Consider the following 21,532-nt stretch of genomic DNA (forward strand, 5'->3'; position numbering starts at 1 on the left):
TTAACTGCTTCAGGTTCACTGCAGCTCTGAGGGATAATAATCTCTGCAGGGACAGGCAGTGTCTGGTCCAGCCCTGGGCAGGCAGAGCAGCCAGACAGCTCTCGTGGCTGCTGTCAGAGCACGGGGTGGGTGGGGAAGCCCCCCCTCAGTGCACAGACACGCTGTCCCTGCTGAGCCAGCTCTCACAGGGCACTGAGGACGAGCCTTTGCTGCCCACAGAGGAGCCACATCAGGGTGCCCAACGTGTGTGGCAGGAGCCCACGTCAGGGTGCCCCATGTGGGTGGCAGGAGCCCACGTCAGGGTGTCCCACTTGCTCAGCACCTCCACAGCAAATGCTGCCACAGCCACCCAGATGTGACATCCGCTTCCATCTGCCTTCTGCAATCACCCTTCCCAACCCAACTGATACCTCCCTGTGAGGAACATACTCCTTTAATCCAGCTTTTGGGATCCCTGTGCCAAAGGAAAGGGCAGGCTCTGTGAAAATCAGTGGTTCCATCAGTGTGTTATCAGCTTTATTCTCATACTAAATCCATAGCTCATCACTACACCAGCTACTAAGAAGAAAAACCGACTCTATCCCAGACAAAACCAGGACAGTATCCATCCCTTATTCCACATCATTTCCATGATGCCAGGATCCACATTTTCCAATAGCCCATTGCCTTTCCTGTCCTTTAATATACATACACACAGATACCATTCCCAGCTGAAACCAGGACAGTAGGGCACATATGCAATTTAACAGGGCTTAGAGAAGGAGGAAAAAAAGACAAATCAAGCAAAGATTTGTTCCACCTTCCCAAAGGGCTGTCTCAGGCCCCAGTCTAGACAAGAGTCAGGACTTGCAGCTCACAGCTATTTGAAATACTGTTACTGTCAGCAAAGAACTGTCTCACAGTGACAGTGCTGGGGGTGTCAGCCCAAACACTGCCTCAGCTCTGAGTTCCAGCCCCGAGCTCTGTGTCACAGTCAGGGTTTGCTGCACCCTTTGTACCACTCCAGCAGGGCATCAGAGGAAGGAGCACCAGTCCATTTGGTTCTGACTCCCTCCACCAGCAACTTCTCTGAGTTTACTGCTGAGGTGACCAGAGCTGGTCCCGTCTTGCCAAACAGTGCCTGGAAAAGTTCAGCCAGGTTTCCAAGCTGTGGTTGCTGCCCACACCCCAAAAGCACTGCTTTGCTAGAACTGTGGGGCTAAAGGAGGCCCCTCCTCATCACAGGCATGGGGCCAGCAACACTTTAGACCCTCTAGTCTAAAGCAGGGCTGTTATTCTCTTTCTTGAAATAATTCTGCCTGTGATAGGGCTGGTTCTCAAATAAGTACTTCGGAATCACGAGTGCCACATTCCTCAGTTCCTGCTGGTCCCAGCGGCTCACTGATCACAGAAACTGGTGAGCATTTTAACTGGGTCTCCCCACCCAGAGCCATCAGCTGCTGGTGTTTCACCACCTCAGTGCTACTGTGAGTCAGCAGCACGGCAGGACTGAGGGAGCAATTTGCTTCCAGACATTTGGTTTTCAGCACTGATGTTCACAGGAGCACAGTGTACCCCAAGATACCCCTGCAGAGAGTCTGAGTTCTGGCTCCTGTTAAAGCTCATGTGGACACCACAAAGGCACCAGCACTGCCAGCCTGAGCCACAGGGCAGTCCTGCCAGGAGTCCAGAGCACAGGCACTGCAAATCAAATCTGAAGCAAGACAGACATTATATGGGAGCACAAGCCCTGTTAAGGCCATTTTGAAGGAAAAAGAGGGTACATCCCAGCAGCTTGTCCTGCTGGTCAGCTCCAGAAGCAAGGCATCCCCAGGGAAGGGCAGGAGCTCTCCCTTGCCACTGGAAAGAGTGAGGAGAGCAGGTACAAGTGCTGCATCAGGGCAGAGTGTCACATCAGCCACAGCCTCTTCTGTATCGACGAGCACAGCCCAGAGATGTGAAGCCCCATTGTCTCCATCCCTTCCCCTCCCAGAGATACCTAAAGAGGATGGAAGTGCACGGAAACACCCCTCACATGAGATCATATTTTGGTTCTGATGATCTTTGAAGCTGATTTCTACCTTCTTAATTCTCTTGAGAGTTCACAGAGATAATGCATATGTGAGAGGCAGAAATGCAGGGCCAGGCTGACAGCCTGGCTTGGCCCTTGGCGTGCTTTCCCCAAGATATTCCAGTGGGAACAGAGCTGGAGCTGCATTTCTCCTTTCTTCCACGCTGGAGATACCAAGATAGCTGCACTTGCTGCCAGACACCGAGCAAGCTGAGATAGGCAAAGGCCTGTTCTGTCTGTTCAGGGGGAGCCCAGCAGATAAACTGGTGTCCCACACAGAGTGCTGGAAGGACTTGGCACCACATCCCAGTTAACAGTGCCAGGGCCACACCACGTGGGAATACAGGCAGTGTCACTGGGCAGGACCCTCTCTGTTGTTCCTCAAGGACTAAGGGCTGGATCCAAGGGAAAAGCAAGATGCTTTTAATTCTGAATCAAGACATTCAGTATCTTCACACTGTGTCCTAAAGGGTCTGTTGAGTGCAGGAGCCTTGTTGATGTTGAGTGAACAGTAGATGTTCCCAGCACTGTCAGGGACAGCTCTTGACAGCCCAGTAGGAAAATGTACCAATCCCCTCCCCACTGATAGAGAATTTCTGAGTGAAATCCCAACAGCCAAAATCACACACACTTCCCTCACCTCTTCCTTCCCATTCCATATCCACTCAGGAGTTGCTGAGCCTTCCCCAAGGTCTGGCAGCAGCAGCTAATGTGGGAGTCCTGTTCTTGATGGGACTTAACTAGGACATGTTCTTAAAGGCGCTTCAGGTAAAGCTGGGGAATATTTTCTACAAACTCAAAGCCTGCCTAAAATCTGGTGCGAGAAATCAGAATTTATAAATTCTCCAGCTGCTTTAAACATAATTCTACCCAAAGCATGGAGAATTCTTGTTTGTGTTGTTCTTTTTTACACATAAATCTTTCCATTTTGCCTTTATTTGTTTGGCAGTGAGAAACATTTTGCTTCTACAATTTTCAAGTAACACTTTTGAAAGTATTATTTTTTTTCTCTACAAATATTCCCGTGTTTCTTACAGTAATCTCCAGGGGAAGAATGCATTTCATTTGACCAAAACAGAATGCTTCATGTTGACTCAGAATGGCTTCTGGGGGCTTTGCAGTCACTTTTGTTTTGCCTAAAGAGAAAATATTCTGCTTTCTGTTTAATCTAAACATTCCACCACCAATTCTTTTCATTGCTAAACTGAAAGGTCTTTTATTTTCAAAGATCCAGTTTCAAAACAAGTTCCTTTATAGAAGTTACTCCTGTACCTAGAGGAGACTTTGATGGGTTACCAGGGGAAATACAGCAGACCAGGCAACTTCCCTGTGAAGCTTTCCAAAATGCTCTGCCCAAAGTGTCACTTCACTGCTAATGCTCCCATTACTGTAAAGAACAGGTTATAAACCTCCTCTCAGTGTTTTTGACCTTGATGAAGACAGACTTCATGGGGATTATGTCAAAACATGAACTTAAAGAACCTGCAAAACTCTGCCCAGGCTTCCCAGCTTAGGCATGGCTGAAGGAAGGGAATAAAGAGTGAGGGCAGGAGAATTATCTTTAGCTGGAACAAAGTGAGAAGCAAAATGTGAATGTTCAGGAATTACACGGACATGAAGAGCCGTGAATGACTGTCCTCAAAGGCCATTTAGTGCTTGTCATCTCTGTGGGCTGACAGACAGCACCTGAAGGGAGAGGCAATATCAGCTCCCCTGCTTTAGATGTGAGACAAATATCATGAGACAAATTGCTGTCACGGGGCAGGAAACACGAGCAGAAACGGAAAGCACCCAAAACCCTGTACAAAATGCTGTGTGTGTGTCAGGAGGATGTTTCAGACAAGGGCAGATGAGAGAGTGCTGGAAAGTAAAGAGCTGTGGGAGAGATGGAATCTACAATACCCCACGTGCCGTGCTGGGGGGTTTAGGTCCCTCAGCTTCACCAGGTGGCAGGACAGGGCTGAGCTAAAAGGGACCCTCGCGAAGCTCATCCTGAGCAGCAATTAATCTCCTCCTGGACAGAACCAGAATCTAAACATAAAGGGCTTCACTGCCCGAAAGAAAACAATGTTCTGCAGGCACTTGACCTTTGAGTTGCTTTTGTGAGTGGCGTTTGATTTCCCTGCCTGGCTGTCCCCAGGGCTGGACAGCAGCTCCCTTCCCTGCTCCATCCCCCTGTCACGGCTTCCTTGGCTTTGCTGTTTGTGTTCCCTCCCGAGCTGTGCTGGGTAAACAGTAACACCCTGGCCTGGCTGCAGCTTCCTGCAAACTTCCACTGACCTGGGGAGCTCGACAGCCAGTCTGAGACCAAAGGGAAGGGGCCTTTCCCTTGCCTAGGAGCTGGGGCTGCAGATGATAAGTCCCTAATGGGCTTCAACTCTTGTCTTTCTTCACATATAATGAGCTCTGCAGCCACAGTAAATCATTCTTTTAAATTATCCTATGGGAATTGACGGGTGTTTCCTTAGGGGTAAGGGCATATCACCTTCCCAGCTCAGGAGGAACAGATGTGCCAAGCTACAGGGAAATGCTCTATTTTCATCAAGTGCTTCTTTGCTGGGAATTTTTCACTTGGACTTCAGTGCTGGTGACTGTGGAGAGGACAACACCTGCATCTCCCATGCCACAGCTCTCCAAATTGCACCAGTTGAGTGCAGTTGATTTACACCACCTGGAATTACATCTTCCTTGAGGCTGAGGTTATCATTTTTAAAGAAAAGCGACCCTGTCCCTTTAGTTTCAAGAAATTCTGTCTCTGAGAGACTTTTTTACAAGGAGTTAACTGATTGCTGATGAACTGAAGGTGGTGGACATGTCTGTAAAGCTGGCAGTGACACTCCCAGTGTTCCAGCAGATCATTTTTCCACGCCATGGTCAGTCTGAACTACTTAGGAGTTTCATGAAGGATCTATTTTTTTGTCTGCACAAACCATAACAAAGGTATCAGCTGGCACTTGATTAGTTCAGAATTTATTCTTTGTCATTCTGTTAAGCTCCAATGCTGAGCCACTTTACATTTGCTTATCTGTTAATGAATGGTCCAGCTGCCTGGAAAGGCTGTTGCTCAGAGCCCCTCCTTCCCAGTGTGCCTAGTCCTGCTCAGGAGGGGTTTTGGAGCAGCTGGAGCATGACCAGCTGCAGGACACACCAGGCTTGCCTGTTCTCTGTGTCCTGGGGCTTTTATAGTGCTTGATGACTGAGATATTTGAGAAACTCTGGCTGCCCCAGCCCTGGAAGTGTCCAAGGCCAGGTTGGACAGGGCTTGGAGCAACCTGGGCTGGTGGAAGGTGTCCCTGCCCATGGCAGGGGGTGGAACTGGATAGTCTTTAAGGTCCCTTCCAACCCAAACCATTCTGGGATTCTATCACATTGTTTTTTTCCTTTTGCACAGAGTTTTACAGTTAGGGAGGAAAATAAAGCCTCCCTGACCTCATGGACATACCCAGGTGCTTGACCTTCCCCTGCAGCTGCCTGTCCCTTTCACTCCAGGGTCACTGTCCCCTGATGGCCCAAGTGCAGCCCTAAAATCTCCTCTTTAAGCTCTAATGTCAAGCCTGTAGTAGTGCAGCTGTCACAGCAGCAGGAGCTGCTCCACTCATCCCTGCAGATATCCCAGCCCAGGTATCCCAGCCCAGGTATCTCCCACCCCCAGGTACCCCAGCCCAGGTATCTCCCACCCCCAGATATCCCAGCCCAGGTATCTCCCACCCCCAGGTATCCCAGTCCAGCCATCCCAGCCCAGCTACCCCAGCATGTCGAAGAGCCCCAGTATTACAGAGGAATACAGGGAGGGAACAGCCCTTTGGCAGGCAGAGAACTCTCTTTAGGTTCAGGCTACAGACTGGCTAAAGCCCTGCCATAACACACAGCACAGCTTGCACAGGGCCCTGGGACACCTCACTTATTTAGGAAAGAGAAGAACCCATAAAATATAAACCCTTTTTCTTTCTTTTTTTTTTTTTTCCCAAAACAGAGTGAGAATAAAGCCCCTGAGACCCAACATTCACTAGTAATTAACAACCACAGCTCAAGCCATCCCTCCCTTTCCCCACCCAACCTTTATAACCCAGAAACTGCTTTTTTGGGGGAAATATTATTCTGTTTTGACTAAGGTGTATCAATCATTGCACAGTTCAATGCTTTCCAACACTTTAGGATTATTTAACATGTGCTTAGCTGCCTTTTTTTTTTAATGTTACTTTTTAAACAAACAGTGCTATTCTGAAATTCCCTCTAAAAATATTGGCACAAGTATTCTTATATTCAGTGTTCCCATCTTTTCAGTCCAAGCTTGACCCAGAATTGTGAACAGTTTGGGATGAAGAAGCTCCTTTTTTCCCAGCAGTTTTCTCGTGGCTATACCCCTGTCCACCCCAACACATTTGTTATTCTCTCTTTTTCTCCACAGGACTAGAAATAATAGTGACTACATTTCCCCTGACACTTTTTTGCACTCCCAGTGCTTGCTGCAAATACATAAAAATCTATTTTCTCTGCTTTTTCGTATCACAAATAATCCAAGGATCTTCTTTTAATAGTCCAGAGTCTTATTTTAAGTCGAAAGTCCTTTCACCATATGCACAAGCTTTAAAATTGGCCACTGTCACACTTGATAGCTCCAAGTGTGGTTCAGCTGGAGAGCAGGACTGCAGAGGAACCAAGCAGCTCAGGGACAAACACTTAACACATTTTCAAAAAGTGACTCAGCAGAAGAATTTAACAGACCTGTTTGGGAAAGTGAATGACATTGGACTGAGTATAAATATTTCCTATTAGTTGTAGGGATTGGACCAACCCACAGAGTTGTGGTCTGGAGATCTGGTTTCTCAGCCCCAGGCTTGATTAGAACCAACTCCTGCCTGACCAGAAAGTTCAGATGTGTATCTGAACTTCCTAAATGTGGGGACATTACAGGTCTAATTTTTTAATTCCAGTAATCTCTCTGACCTAATGTTTCTTGCAATTCCCTTACTCCAAAGCACATGCCTTTTGATGGAGCAACCCAGTCACAATAAACCAGTGACTCGGAATAAAAGCTGGCATGAAAAGACAATACTAGAAATCAGAGAAATCATCCAGATTTCTGCTCTTTCCCTGCTGTTTTACTGCCTCATGTTCAGTGCTCCTGATCAGCCCCTTGTCACAGCTGCCCACACTAATCCCACATCTCTGGTACTTGCACAGTGCCCCAAGAGCCTCTAATAAAACATGGTCATCACCACGTGTGGCCTCTCTGACACACACACAAAGCTCCAACCAACACTTGCCCTCGTTGTGATGAATCCCATGGTATATTTTGTCTCCTAAGAATCCTATTTCCAGTTCTCAGAGCTAAAATTAAGCTCTCAAAACCACAAAAGGCAGCAGTGCCACTCTCCTGTATCAGTCTCTGCTGTCAGCCCCTGTGAAAGAAACTGATTTGGACTGTGGAGCAAAGGAACTCCAGCTCTGCACCGAGCTGATCCTTTGAAGATTAATTCCAAATGACAGCACTTACCTGTTTCCATGACACTCCTTGAGCAAAGACTATTATCATCAGTCAGGAAACACATTTCGATACCCCTGGATGAGTGACAAGAGGGCTCCCAACACCCACAAGTAGCCCTGGCTTCTCGATTTGGTAGTCTATGGAGTTTTTCATGTATTTGCACAGAAATCTGTGCCATTCTGGGCAATTTCTGGATGGACATGGGGCTAGATCCCAAGCCATTGGTCCTTGGCTCTAATCCCAAGGTGGCACTGGCATTCACAAACAGGCAGGACGCGAGTGGGTGTCCTGTCACACACCCCAGTGAGCCTTTCTGGGCACTTTAACTGCTCAGACCACAGTGCCCTCCCAGCAACTGAGTGGTACAGGAGCAGTTTTGCACATCAGTGTTCTCTTCCCTGCAGACTACAGGAATCCATTTGTGGAGATTCACCCTGAGCATCCCGAAATCATCTACATTTTGGATGACAAGAAAACGGTGGTTATCCCCTGCCGCGTCACCTCGCCAGACATCAGACCCAAGCTCACCCAGGTGAGTGACTGCCTCAGAGAAGATCAATTCACAGCTCTGGGCTGCCAACACAGTGGGTCAAAACACAAATTAAGATTTATGAAGCTGGGTAAGTTTCAGGAAAAAAATAGCAAATATGCTGAAAATCCAGAGGCAGAGTCCTGGTCTTGCAGTGTTACTATTAAACTGGGTGCAAAGGTGTTTGGGGGATTAGGCTGAATTTATCACATATATTTCTGATCTTGTAGCTTAGTGTTCCTCCTTAAGTTGGCAAAGGTAGATGACAAAGCACTGTTTTTTCTTCAGAATTCTTTGTATAACACCTGGTTATTCGCTCTCTTGTGAAAGCTTCTCTCTTTTATACCTTGAACTTCCTCAGAACTGTTGCCCATTTTTGCTTCATTTCATCAATTTAAACCAAGTTTCAGACTTGGGAATAAGCAGCTGCAGCATCCACCCCTTTGGCAGCAGTTACACCTGAATGTCAAGGTTACAGAACTGTCTGTGGAGGCCAAGGCTGTTTTGGATAATAAAAATGGAAATTTAAAGTCTGAGGCTTCCTGAATTGATGGAGGTCGTCACCCATCTGAAGGGCTTTAGAGCTGCTCTCCAGAGAACCTGTCATGGAGTGAGGAACAGAACATAGGTCTTCTGGCTCCAGTCCTGCATTTTTCCTCCTAAGTTATGTGCCTTTCCATTCCCATGCCAGGCTGAAGGCTCAAGCCATCCTGATGGGAACGAGAGCTCATCCCCTGCCCCGTTTCCAGCCTGTTCCGAGGAGGGGTGGGAGATGGGGCTGTTCTGGACATGGTGTGAGAGCAGAGCACATGCAAAGAGGCTCAAGCTGTGCTGGGAGAGGGGTCCGAGCACCTCTGCTCCTCTCAGCAGCTGGATGTCTCAGATGCCTCCTTCTCCTGGGACACAGCACATGGAATCCCGGAGGCTCCTGCTGAGACCCGTGGCAGGTTTCCAGCAGACGTGCAGAGGGACAGCATGGGCCTTATTGCTGCAGCAGATCTCCATTTTTAACTTCTGTCAGCAGGGGTTAAAAGGGGGCAATCCGGCTCCTCTCCAGTTATAGCTTAGCACTTTAGCCTGGATAAGTGTTATCACCTTCCCTCCCTGGCTACAAAAATGAAACATCCCCATCTTATTCCAGCCTGCTTCAAACAAATTCATGGCTGGAGCGTGCTCTCAGTCATGTGAGACTCAGTGTGGCCTTGGAACTCCAACCTCCACGTTTATTCCCTTATTTATGGGCAGGCCTGCTCTCCTTGCTTGCCAGCTAAATCCTCTTCCAGTAATTTCCAACACAAACTGAAGCCCTTTATCTTGCTGCTGGAATGAAATCTCCACCGAAATCTCCCTTTTGAGATGCACAGAAAACAGTCCCCAAAAGATTCTCCCCCTCCAAGGCAGAGCAGCTGGAGGGCAGGGCACGGACTTAGATGCAGTTTTGGGCACCGCAATATAGGGAAGATCTTACATTATTACAGAGTGTCCAAAGGAGGGCAATGAAGATGGGGAAGGGCCTTGATTTGAAGGCGTGTGAGGACACTGAGGGCACTTGGTGTGTTCAGACTGAGGGGAGAGCTCCCTGCAGTTCCAACTGCCTGGGCAGGGGCAGAGGAGGGGCAGGACTGAGCTCTGCTCTGGGGGGAGCAGGGACAGGAGCCGATGATCCCCGCGGGTCCCTCCCAGCTCAGCACACCGGCCGATGGCAGGCTGAGCCCAGCTCTGGGCCGGCCCCGGGATCCAGCGGCGGAAAGGCAGCGTTGTGGTGCCGGTGTGGGAATGGCCCTGTGGAGCCAAGGTGGCGGCTTCCCGTGAGGGGAGGAAGCGGGGCGGGAGAGGGGCGGAGGTGAGGCGGGTGGGGGGAGAGGTGGACAAATTTAGAACATCCTCAACTTCCAAATTTAATCTCCTGTAGACAGCACACTTCAAAGGCAGGGAAGCCACTGTGACTTCCTTCGAGCAGCGTCGACGCTTTTTGTTTGATTGTTTATATATATATTTTCAGATGTTTTATGAGGACATTTAATACGTGTGTAGTGTTGAAAAGGGCCTCCTGAGTGGGGTTATTTTTTCTTTCCCCTCCTCTTGCCATGAGGGAGCAGAGCTGCCAAACCATGAAGTTCAGCTTTATCACATTTTATTATTCTTGTAGAAAATGTATTTTTTTCCACCGTAAATTAAGTTCCTTATGTTACCATTATACTTTAAAATCATTGCACTCTCTGGCCTTTAAATATGCATGGAGAAAGGTACCTCTTGCTAATACTAAGCAGATCCCAGTTAACTCTATATATCATCTTTGTTATTAATGAACTCGTGCTAAGACACACATTTCAGATTTTAATTTTGCTTAACATGATTTTAATTCTGGGCAAAAAAAAAAAGCATTTTCAGTCTTGTCAGATCTGTTTAGTCACTGATCTGGTTCAGTGTGCAGTTGCCACTTACAGCTCTGACCTTCACGAGTGTTAAAGCATGAATAAGCCTCAGGTCTCAGATCTCCTTCTGTAATTTGTCTTGTTTTTCCTAATGGTTCTAAACAGAGACACCACAGCTTGATCATTTCAAAAGCATTTACATGAAATCCCTGTTTCCTACTGCTGTCAGAAGAGCTGCTGCTCCAAAAGACAGCAGTTGTCTCGCTGTGCCTCCTTCCCACACTACATCCCCAGTCCCTGCCCCTCAGCCAGAATCCCTTTGTCTTTGGTCTGGGCTGGAAATGTAACAACAAGTGACCCAAACCAGTGCCAACCTCATCCCTTGTGTATTCAGAGGAGAGTTCTGAGCCTCAGCTCCCAGGGCCTGAAGCTGCAAGTTCCATGGAACAGAATTATTTAGACTAAATCCTATTTAAGCTGCAGTGCCAAACAAGGGTTCCAGCTGTTGGGAGACAAACAGAAATTGCACACTGCTTAACAACACGAGTAGGAACAAAACTGTTCCATCACTGGGGAAACTCCTGCTTGCAGTCCCTGGTGCTGCTCTTCCTTGGTTAGCTCCACAAGATAAAACCAGGTCTTTGAGAAGAGAACAACATCAAGTTGTTCATTCACGTTGCTCCTTTGAGCAGCTGGAATGGGAGGAGGAAGAGGGAGAAGCACTGCAGATAAAGTTAGCCATCATGTGTGTAAGCACACTGAGATTTCCCCAAACCCTTCGTTTCTGGGGGCAGAAGTGATCTCAACACTCCTCTAGAGCATCCCCACTACTAAAGGGCCTTCCCTTGTCCTGATGAGAAAGTCAGACCTACCCAGACTTCCATTCACCCTCCTGCAAAAACACACTCCTGAGCTATTTCTCTGCACTTAATTTCACATTAACATACAGGGTTTCACTGTGTGTTAATATTAATAGTAGCAATAAACTAATTATTCCCACCAACAAAAGCCAAGCTACTTGACACTGGTGTGCCCAAGGGTATCTGAAGGAGGGTTCATCCTAATTTGCATTCTGTATTCTCACTTCTCCTCATAGAGAGTGTTTTTTTCAACAATCTCATAACATTACAAATGTTTATGAACTTAGGACATTAAGTCCCCTTATTTCTGCCATCCTATGATTTACACTTTGAAGTCACCAGGAAGTCCATGGGTTGCTCTGAGAGTGTCTTCTCCCTTTCTGTGGTATAGATGACTGGTTGCAGATCATACCTTGTATATAACTGCTGTCAGGTGAGTCAGTGACATGAATAATTCTGATTTTAGGGGACTCTCACTTCACACATATTTATAAAGTACTGTGAGATCCCAAGAAAATGTGTGGAACTGGGAGAAGCAAATCTTATTCTTAACCACTTGCAAAAATATTACCCTACAAAATTAATATAAGATGGGCATAATTATTTCCCATGAGGAGATGAGAGAAATGGGACCTGCATCTTGCCCAAGGTCTGAGAGGACTGGGGCTGCTGAAAAACCCCATTATGATGTCCAGGTTTTGGATTTCAAAGACAGTCCCACCTCAGGGAGGGTTTTTCCGTTTGCTTAGGTTGATGTTGCTTAAGAAGGGCGTGGAACGAGACCACCCACCGCTCTGGGAGGTCGGATCTCCCCCCATCTCTCCCCCAGCAGCCTTGGCTGGTTGCCTGGATGGTCGGAGGGGAAAGGGAAGGTCTCACAAGCCTCCTTGTCTGTTCTCTTCCAGTATCCTTCTTCTGCAGAGATCAACTTCAAGAGGATGGTGTGGGACCCGAGGAGAGGGTTTGTCATCCCCTCTCACTCCTTTGTGTACTCTGGAGTGCTCACATGCTCTGCAAACATCAATGGCACCGTGTTCAACTCCTACTACCTGGCCCAGAGACTGGGTGAGTGACCCCCCCGGCGCCCGGCACGGCCACACCGGCTCTGTTCCCCTGCAAGCCCCCGGGGTATTTCTTGGGGAGCCTCTATTACATTTGATATGTCTAACTGGTATGGATCTCTAGCGAGTCCAAGCTGGAATGCTAAAAGAAAACTCAATCTTCCCCTTTCTTCCTATTCAAATAGAGCTTGGATTTGATCCACTCCTGGTTTTGAAAAATCACCAGGTGTTGAGGTGGTACAAAACAGGAGTGTTTTATTCAAACCCCACCAAGGCTTTGTTTGCTTGGATTGAGCTGGTTTAGGATGAACCAAAAGCAGCTTTATTTTTGCTTCTGGTCATTAAACACGCACGATCATGATATAAAAATCTCACTAAACTGCTAATTCAAATCTTTGCTCTTTTGTATATTTTCTCTTGCTGATTTACTACACCATTTCCCTTGTATTTACAGTTGAGCTTCAGCTCATAAAGAAAATCTGAATTTGAAGCAACTGAACATTAAATTTTTGAGTGCTGGACTTTTATATGAACTCAACTAGAATTTGTTTTTCTTTTTCTTTCAGTGTATGTTCTTTCTTTCCTCATATATCTTATATTTATTGTGACTTCATTCCCATTAGATCATGGCATCCTTCTATACAATTAGCACTCAGCTTTAAACAACAAGCTTGTAAATTTGTATGGCAGCCAAATAAGAGTCCTGTAAATCTCTCTCTATCTCTGGTTTTTTCATTGCTGGACTAATTTTTTACTAAATTATGAATGCAAACCTAAAAAGCCTCTTAGATCATCCCTCTGCAGCCCAAAAGGACCCAGTCAATCCCTTACTCCATCCTGTGTTACTGTGCAGTGCTCAGGGGTGTGTTTGGTACGGGCACCAGAAACAGGATGAAATTCAGTTCAGAGCTGATGTGTGTAAGGCATCAATAAATATGCAAGATCAAGGTTTGGGGATCCCATTCAGAAAGGGAAGGGGGCAGGGCAGGAGAGGGCAGGAGAAACATGTTTCATGTTCCACAGAAGTGGAGCCTCTCAGATCCCTACGTGCTGAGGCCTCAAAAGGATGAGTCACCTCTGAGAAGCCTTTCTGTGGAGCTGAGGAGTGAAGGTTGGAGCCACACACGGCACAGGCAGGAGAAGTCATGCCTAAATGACTCTGTCCCTGGGATTAGCTGCTGGTCAGGCATTTACACAACTGACCCAATGTTTCCATGTGTGGGCATTTCCCACAGTTTCCACTGCAAGGACAGAATGGGGGGAGGTGTTTTGGGAAGTGAAAGGAGTGGATGTTGGAGAGGCAACTGTGCTGTGTGACTGGTGCAGAGTGTGCTGTGAGTTTACACCTTTGCCCTTTCCATTCCAGAGAGCAGAATACAGAACCTGGCTCTGAAAGCAACTCCCAAAAAACTGCTGGTTGGAGAGACTCTCCACCTGGAATGCAAAGCAGAAACCTTCATCAATGGGCGCATTGAGTTCATCTGGACGTGTCCCCGTGGGAGGGTGAGTGGATGTAAACTGATTCTGCTTCCATGCATCTCCCCCTCCCCAAAACAAAGACCTGTCCACAGGGCTGAGGCAAACCTGACCACGCTTTCCTCTGAAACGTGTCCAACCAGTTGTAAGCCTACAATGCATCCTATTTTTAGGATTCTGGATGAATCTGGAACTTATCTGACCTTCTTGAACCTGCAGATTAAACTGCAAATCTCAGGCTAAAAATACCCTGGCAAGGAGAGCTGGGAGTGTTTGCTTCTTACTGGGAAGAAAAACTCTCATTTCTTCTGCCCTCTGTGTCTCAAAGGCAGCCACAAAGGTTGCAAGTTGTTCATCTGCTCATCCATTTGGGGATTTATGAAGCAGGAGACAAGCAAAACAAAAGACAATTGTACCTGCTGAAATTGCCAGCAAAGAATGGAATCTAAATTCTGAGTGTATGTTCTTGAGCTTTCTGGGGAAGGCAACACCAAAGTGCCAAATGTGAAGCGGAAACACGAAAGAGACTGAGCATTTGAGGTACCAAACCCTCTCAGTTCTCCAAAGGAAACAACAGAGGGAACAAGGGGTCTTTTACAAATCAGTTAATGTACCTGCGATTCTGCTCATGGTTCCGTTTGGTGCTCAGAATTAAAATTAGTGGGTTTTTTTTTAATTTATTTTTAGTTCAGCAAAATACACATTTCAAAGAAGGATCCAGGCCTCTTGGGAAGGTGTAAAATGGGATTCCTAAAAACTGATTAATTCTGACTTATTTTGCTTACTTAAAGAAAGAACGTCTGGGTTTGTTTCAGTGAAGAAACTACAGAAAACATAACATAGAATTTATCGAAGTGCAAGCACTGGTGTGACTGAATTTCATTTCTTGAACCCCATATGGTGGAAGAGAGTTGTTTTCCTACGAACCCTCCTTATATTTCCAACATTATAAATGTAAAATTTCTTGGCCAATCTCTGGGTTAAAATATCCTATTAGAAGCAATAATGCTTTCTAAAATGCTACAGGAATTTGCATTGGCACCTGGCTGTCATAATATATTATATTTCTCTCATAATATATTTCTTTTAGAAAGTAGGAGTCTTTTAATACAGAAAAACACTGACTGTGACCAAAATAAATTTTAAAAAAACCAAAACCTCAGGGCACAGCTCTGACCCTACAGCTGTTTTGCCCCAAGATCTCTGGGATCTGGTCCTGGAGAAGGGCTGAGCTTTGATACATTCCCTTATTTACCTGTTTGCTCAGTTTTCAGTAGAGAAGCACCACAGTTCCACTCTGTTTGTCTCTCTTATTAGACTCAATAATGAAACCTCACACAAGAGCTCTTCCTGCTGATTTGTCTTTTATATAATTTATTTCAGTGATGGGGACATATGATAATTTCTGTATGAATCACTGCTTTACTGGCAGACTTTGAAAGGCTGAACAAAACAATCCTCTTTCTGCTGCTTTTTGACCCTCTTTTTTTTCCTGACTTGCAGCACCCCCATCCTAGGAGAGCAATGGACCGGAGTGACGTGGTGTATAAAGCTGGCAGCAGCCTGACAATTGAAAATGTCACCATGGAGGATGGAGGGTTGTACATCTGCAGGACATTCAATGCCACCAGGCTGGAGGCCAACGTCACAGTTACAGTGTATGGTGAGTGCTGCAGCTAAGCCAGGGCACCCAGGGACCAAGGTTGTTAAGCTTAGAGGTAGGAAATCTGTTGCTCTAGAGATGGCATTAGGAAGAAAGGCAACTAGTTAAACCAACCATCAGTCATCTGTAACCTCCATGAGTCAGCACCCAGCACTGTGACTTCAAACATGTTCAAGAGGGTACATTTAGATTGGATATTGGGAAGGAATTGTTGGCTGGGAGGGTGGGCAGGCCCTGGCACAGCTTGCCCAGATCAGCTGTGGCTGCCCCTGGATCCCTGGAAGTGTCCAAGGCCAGGTTGGAAGGGGCTTGGAACAACCTGGGCTGGTGGAAGGTGTCCCTGCCCATGGCAGGGAGTGGAACTGGATGGGCTTTAAGGTCCCTTTTAGCCCAAACCAGTCTGGGGTTCTGTGACACCTGAGGATGTGGATTAATTGGGAGCTGAACTGTTTTGAAAAAGTCCCGTGTGGTGCTGAGGGCCTTGTAAATCCAGCCTGTCCCTCCACATGGACAAGGGACACCCCAGGCACTTTCACACCCCGATCCAGGGGCAATACAGGTGTATATTCCCTGCTTTTCATATCAGGTCCCTCATGTGGAAACAGCCCTTCCTGGCTGTGGCTGTGCTGTTCAGGAGCATTTGCTTGGCTGAGCTCTGCAGATCTGTACTGGAAACAATCCCAGGCAGTCCCGGCACAATTCACAGGTGTGAGCACTGTCCCATGGCAGATCTGCCATTCCTTATCTTCCTGTTCATTTCTCTTCCCAGACAAACCCTACATCACCGTTTCACATAAGAAAGGGCCTTACTACGAGATCACCTCGGGACACAAGTCACTCAAACTGGCTGCAAAGGTGGACGCCTTCCCTCGGCCCAGCGTCTCCTGGTGAGTACCCTCATCGAGAGCAAAGACAGGGACTCAGCACCTCCTTTAGGGCTCCTGTCTGGAAGAGATTGTCACTGTTCCTTAGCACAGAGATAAGAGCTGGGAATGCTCAGAGCTGGGGGCTCACGCTTCAGCTGAGATGGGACTCTGCTCTGAGCTGCCCTAGTTCTGTGGAGCTGGGCAAGCCATACCTCATTCCCATGCTGGTATTCCCTTCAGTCATTCAGAAAAGGTCCCTAAAGGAAAAATGAGGGTTTCACTTACCCTGGACACAGAACTGTTTGGGAGATTCAAGCAGGAAGCTCTTGGGAAAGGGTTGCCTGTTGACTCCCTTCAGCAGTGCTCAGTCTGCAAGGGGTTAATAGAAAGGACACGTTCTCAACATGACAAATTGTTTCTTTTCATAACTTTTAAGCAGTTTCCTCCAATCCTGTACCACCAAATCCTTGTAAACAATACAATGAATCCTCCAGACCAAACCAAGGGCTCCAGTGGGACTGTAGTGGATCTGCTAAAGAGGAGGGGCAGCACGGCAGCAGCTCCAGGAGACATTCCTGTCTCTCCTTGCCCTTTCACCACTTGTCTTCTCTCTTGCTGCTTTTCCAGGCTTCATTCTGCCTGGAATTCTAATGGGGTCGTTAACAACCCCATCCAATGCCTTATACATCTTTAACTGCATGAAATCCCATGGGGTATCTGGCAGGGGTTTGCCTGTCCTGGCAGAGAAGGTGGCACTGCCCAGAGCGCCTGTCCTTGGCCAGCTCAGTGCCTGGCAGGCACAACAGGGATTGCTCAGGGCTGGCCTTGCTGTGTTTTATTAGCAGTGCAATAACCCTAAATTCTCTAACATTAGTCAAATCAGTGAAATGAGTGCTGCCAGGAGGTGGGTTTAATTGCTGCTGTTATCTGGGGATGTTGGGAGTTGAGGTGGGGACTGAGCCCTTCTCTCTGCCAAGGCTTTGTTCAGGCTCAGCGTGGAGCTGTTTGGGGGCTGCTTGGGACCACCAGAGCTGTCCTCCCTCGAAGCTGCAGCTGTTGATGTTGGAGGTCTCTCAGGATAGTTGTTTTAATGACTGTAAAGGAAGTTTCCAGCATTCACAGGCAGTAGGACATGTGTCCCAGCTTCTCCTTGCACCAAGCCTAAAGCTCTGTGTGTGGCAAAGTCTGGCCTGTTTCCTGACCATAACCCAGATCTGCATGTTGGATTAGCAGTGAAGAGGAACCTCCTCATACAGAGCCTGCTCTCCTACTCCCAGTGAACCCTCCAGGCTGGGAACTCCTCACTGAGCTTCCTATTGACTGTCTTTCTCCAGGTCACAGACTTTACCTTTTCAGAAACATCAAAGGGTCACATACATATACTGGAAGAGAATTTTGCTTAATTAATCTCTTCTTTTAAAGCTGAGGACAGCAGTTGGTATTGCCCACCCACCATGATTTTGGGGCATTTAGATGTACATTTCTGACTGCAGTTGAGCATGTGAGAGGCTCTGCTCATTCAGATCCATCTTTTTCCTGTTTACTGGAAACCAAGCACTCCAGATGCTGCTCAGTTCAAGTGTGGAAGTATATCAGATTCAAGCAGGGATTATAGACATATATAAAATATATATATTATAGACCCTTACTGGCTCCCAAGGATGACTCTTTACCCACCGAGTGGGTCACAGCATTTCTGAGGGAAAACCTTCTCAATGAACCTTGATGGGACTTCCAAAACAGGTACAAGGATGGCAAACTGATCAAGGACAACCACACCTGCTACGAGCCAGATCCACTGAAGTACAGGCTGGGAATACGGGATGTGAGACCCAAACATGCTGGGAACTACACCATTGTCCTGAGCAACCCCAAATACGGCCTCTACAAGAACCTCACCATGCAGCTGGTGGTGACAGGTAAGGATGTGATGTTTATAACGGCTTCTGCTGGGGAGTTTATCCTAGTTTGGGGGATCCTACTTCCCCAGCCAGCGGGAATGGGGGATATTCCCTGGGGTTTAGCTGATAGGAGCTGCCACAGCACCATGCACAGGTCACCACCTCACTCGGGAACCACTGAACCCCTCACTTCACCACGAGTTCAGTTGGAGCAGCCCAATGGAGAGGAGTTAGTCTGAAACCAGGTCACCTAAAGCCCCTGTCCACCAAGACATTGCCCCTCCATCAGCTGCAGCACCGTGTGAGGCTCCACAGAGGGAAGCAGAAAGGGCTTGGAAGTGAACAAACTTCACATTTTAATAGGAGTTTGGGAGGATATCGAGTAGTGAGGTCTTAGAACTGCAGGCACAGTTTCCCAAGAGAAGTGATGGAAGTTTTATCCCTTGGGATTAAGAACAAGGTTGGGCAAAGAACTGGAGAACATCTGTTGGGACAGGAAGAGTCCCAGTAGGGCTGAGGGAAGGAACTGGATAAGTTGCCCTGGCTTTCATGTCTGTCTATCATCCTGCTCCAGATACACTTCCCAAGTCTGTATTTTCTGTTCTGTCTTTTACCTGCTGGGAGCACTTGAGAGATAGGTTGATTTTCAGGGGAATCTGGAGAAAACTGCAGTAAACTGTGGTGTGCACTGAAGCAGGTTCACTTGCCATAGAGGGAAAATAGATATGGGAGTCCCATTTATTAACCTCTCTCACTGGGAAAATGGAAGACAAAGGCACACTGTCCCTTTGCACACCCACTGCCTCTTTTAATCCACTGAATTTGGCAACAGAGATTAAATCATGAGGACAAGCAGGAGTTCAGCAAAACTCTGCTTCCCTTGGTATTTCCTGAGGTTCACTTGGGCAGTCAGGTAGATAAAGTTATTGAGACAGGTTTGCTTTTTTTTCTGTGGTGAATTCTTCTCTCCTTACCCTTTTTACACCTAAAAATAGCCTCAATTTTCCATTTTTTTATATACTTCTGTATTGTTGCACCACGTAACTTCCAGCAGTTGTGTTTTTCTTGTTTCACCTCTCAGAAAGGAATAACGCCTAAAAAATGGAGGACTTGTCACTTAGGCACATCCGGTCTATTAAAAATGCTAAAAAATATATGGTAGATTAAAAAAGCTTAAGCTTAAGCCTGACATAAACTAATGGGTGATTTAGGAGTGGACAGAGCTAAGAACATGCTTATGGTCAGGTACTGCAGCTCAGCTGAGGAGGAGTGTGTTGAGCTGAGCAATTTGTTCACTTGAGATTGTTTTTCCATACAATGGTTTTGCCTCTTGTTAAGAGAACGGAAACGTTCAGAGGAAGAGAAAATTAAGAATGATAATAAACTATCTTGTCAAGGTAAATATTGGTCTTTGCGTGCAGAGCAGACCGTTTACTGGAAGGGCAGCCGTTCCCCAAACAGGCAGATGAAAAACAAACAGCCCTTGTTCCTATCGGCAAGATGCTATTTCAGGAGGAAACCATCCCATGCTCTTCACTGCAGCACAAGCCTTTCATCTCCACTGTGTGTCCAGGATGGTGGATCCTGCCCCTCACATGCCTGGTACTCATCCTCAGCCTTCCTGCGGGCTCAGCCCAGCAAAGACTTCCACCAGCAATAAGTATTTAGTTGCAAACCCACCCCTTCTCAAGAGCTTGCAAAGTCCAGCTCCTGCAGGAGCAACTGTCACCTGGGGAAGCACAGGAAAAATGCACAGCAAGTGCCTCTTTCCTGCTGACAGCAAGCCGTGGCAGAAATGAGAGCAAGCAAGGCAAACACGTGCCCAGGAATGCCGTGGGTTCAGCTGAAGGCTGAACACAAAGGGGGTGTTTGCCTTGGCTGCAGGCAGGGCTGACACAGATCACCCAGGGAATCTCTCCTGCCTTTGCCAGGCTCGTCCCTGCAGCCCCACCCTGACGTGTGTGAAGCCCTCGGACCAAGGAGAGGCTCATTTTGCTGTGATTCATGTGGGCAGAGACCAAAAAGGCACATTTTGCTCTTGGAGCTTATCCAAGAGCAGCAAACTGCCCATTTCTTGTGCTTCCCACCAGAGTAAAGGGACTGCTTTTCCAGATCTGGAAAAAGCATCCTTTGCTTTATTTTCAAACCCACTCTGAAGCTCCCAAGTGAAGGCAGATTGGAATTTTCCCCTTAAGTCTCTGCAAATAACCTGACGCTTTATCTCCAGTCATCATGACTGATATCCTGGTATCACACCTGGACAGATTAAATTGCTTGGAGCCTCGGCAGACACACAGACAGAGAAGGAGACCAACACATGCTTTGTAGCCCTTTCATGCAGGGATTACCTTGCCCACCACCTCTGAGCTGGAGGGTTGATTAATGTCTCTGCTTGGAGCCACAAGCAGTCTGCAATTACTGACGCTGGAATCGGAACATGGGGATTAGTAGAGTTGATGGAAAAATCCTCTTGGGCTTCAAGTGCACACAGTGGTAGGAGTATCAGTTTTGCATTGAGTCTAAAAGGTGGAGCCTGCAGCAGTTCAGCTCCTGATAAACCTCCTGCTGAGTAATAACCAGGTACCAGCTCCCTGAGACCGGGGAGAAACATTTTTGAGTGATTGCTCCAAAAAACCGTGGCCAGTCTTTGCATTTCAGATCTGCATCTGTGGGAGGGAGTGAGTTCTGATCCATAGAGTGAAAGAGAAGAGGGAAAATCATTTAAATAGACTTTTGAATGAGAAGATCAATGTCATTTGAATGTTTTCTGTTGCTGGCACTAAAGAAATGATCAGTAATCACCCAACCTCCTCTTCTGAGAGTCTCTTCATAATAATCCGTCATTAATGCTCCCAAGTGCCACAGGTAGTACTGCTGGCAGTCAGCCTGCTGTGACAAACCCATCAGCTGCAAATTTGGACGAGGTATAGAAGAAGTTTAAAGTTACTAGTCCTGTGAATTGTTTTTCACAAACAGTATTAGCAGCAACAGGACTTGTCCACGAAATGGCACTGTATTAATTTTTGCAGTGTATTTTATTCAGTAATAATGGCAGCAGAGGAGAATCCTTTAAGCAGGATGAGAACAAGATCAGAATTCACCTGCCTGAGCCCTGGATGCAGTGTCTCTCCTGACCTGCACTGCTACAGCTTTCCTGTGAGTCACCTCCTGGATACTTAACTGGGAGCAATCACAGTAGTTCTGACATCCACTGTACAGGGTATTTCACTACATGGGAGAACATTACCAACTATTCCTCCCCA

General features: G+C 47.0%; 1 protein-coding gene across 3 annotated transcripts in view; it reads left to right on the forward strand.

Moving 5' to 3' along the window:
* The window catches only part of LOC114062430 (vascular endothelial growth factor receptor kdr-like), a 122,363-nt gene that overhangs the window by 41,631 nt on the left and 59,200 nt on the right, over positions 1-21,532 (forward strand). For all 3 annotated transcript variants that reach the window (XM_027893813.1, XM_027893815.1, XM_027893814.1), the window contains exons 4-9: positions 7,943-8,070; positions 12,208-12,367; positions 13,730-13,866; positions 15,343-15,502; positions 16,272-16,389; positions 18,112-18,287. In XM_027893813.1, the coding sequence (XP_027749614.1) occupies positions 7,943-8,070; positions 12,208-12,367; positions 13,730-13,866; positions 15,343-15,502; positions 16,272-16,389; positions 18,112-18,287 (879 nt within the window). The remainder of the gene's footprint in view (positions 1-7,942; positions 8,071-12,207; positions 12,368-13,729; positions 13,867-15,342; positions 15,503-16,271; positions 16,390-18,111; positions 18,288-21,532) is intronic.

The sequence above is a fragment of the Empidonax traillii genome, unplaced genomic scaffold, assembly GCF_003031625.1.
Source record: "Empidonax traillii isolate 1590-97213 ecotype Southwest subspecies unplaced genomic scaffold, ASM303162v1 scaffold407:size753175, whole genome shotgun sequence".
In the NCBI taxonomy this organism is placed as follows: domain Eukaryota; kingdom Metazoa; phylum Chordata; class Aves; order Passeriformes; family Tyrannidae; genus Empidonax; species Empidonax traillii.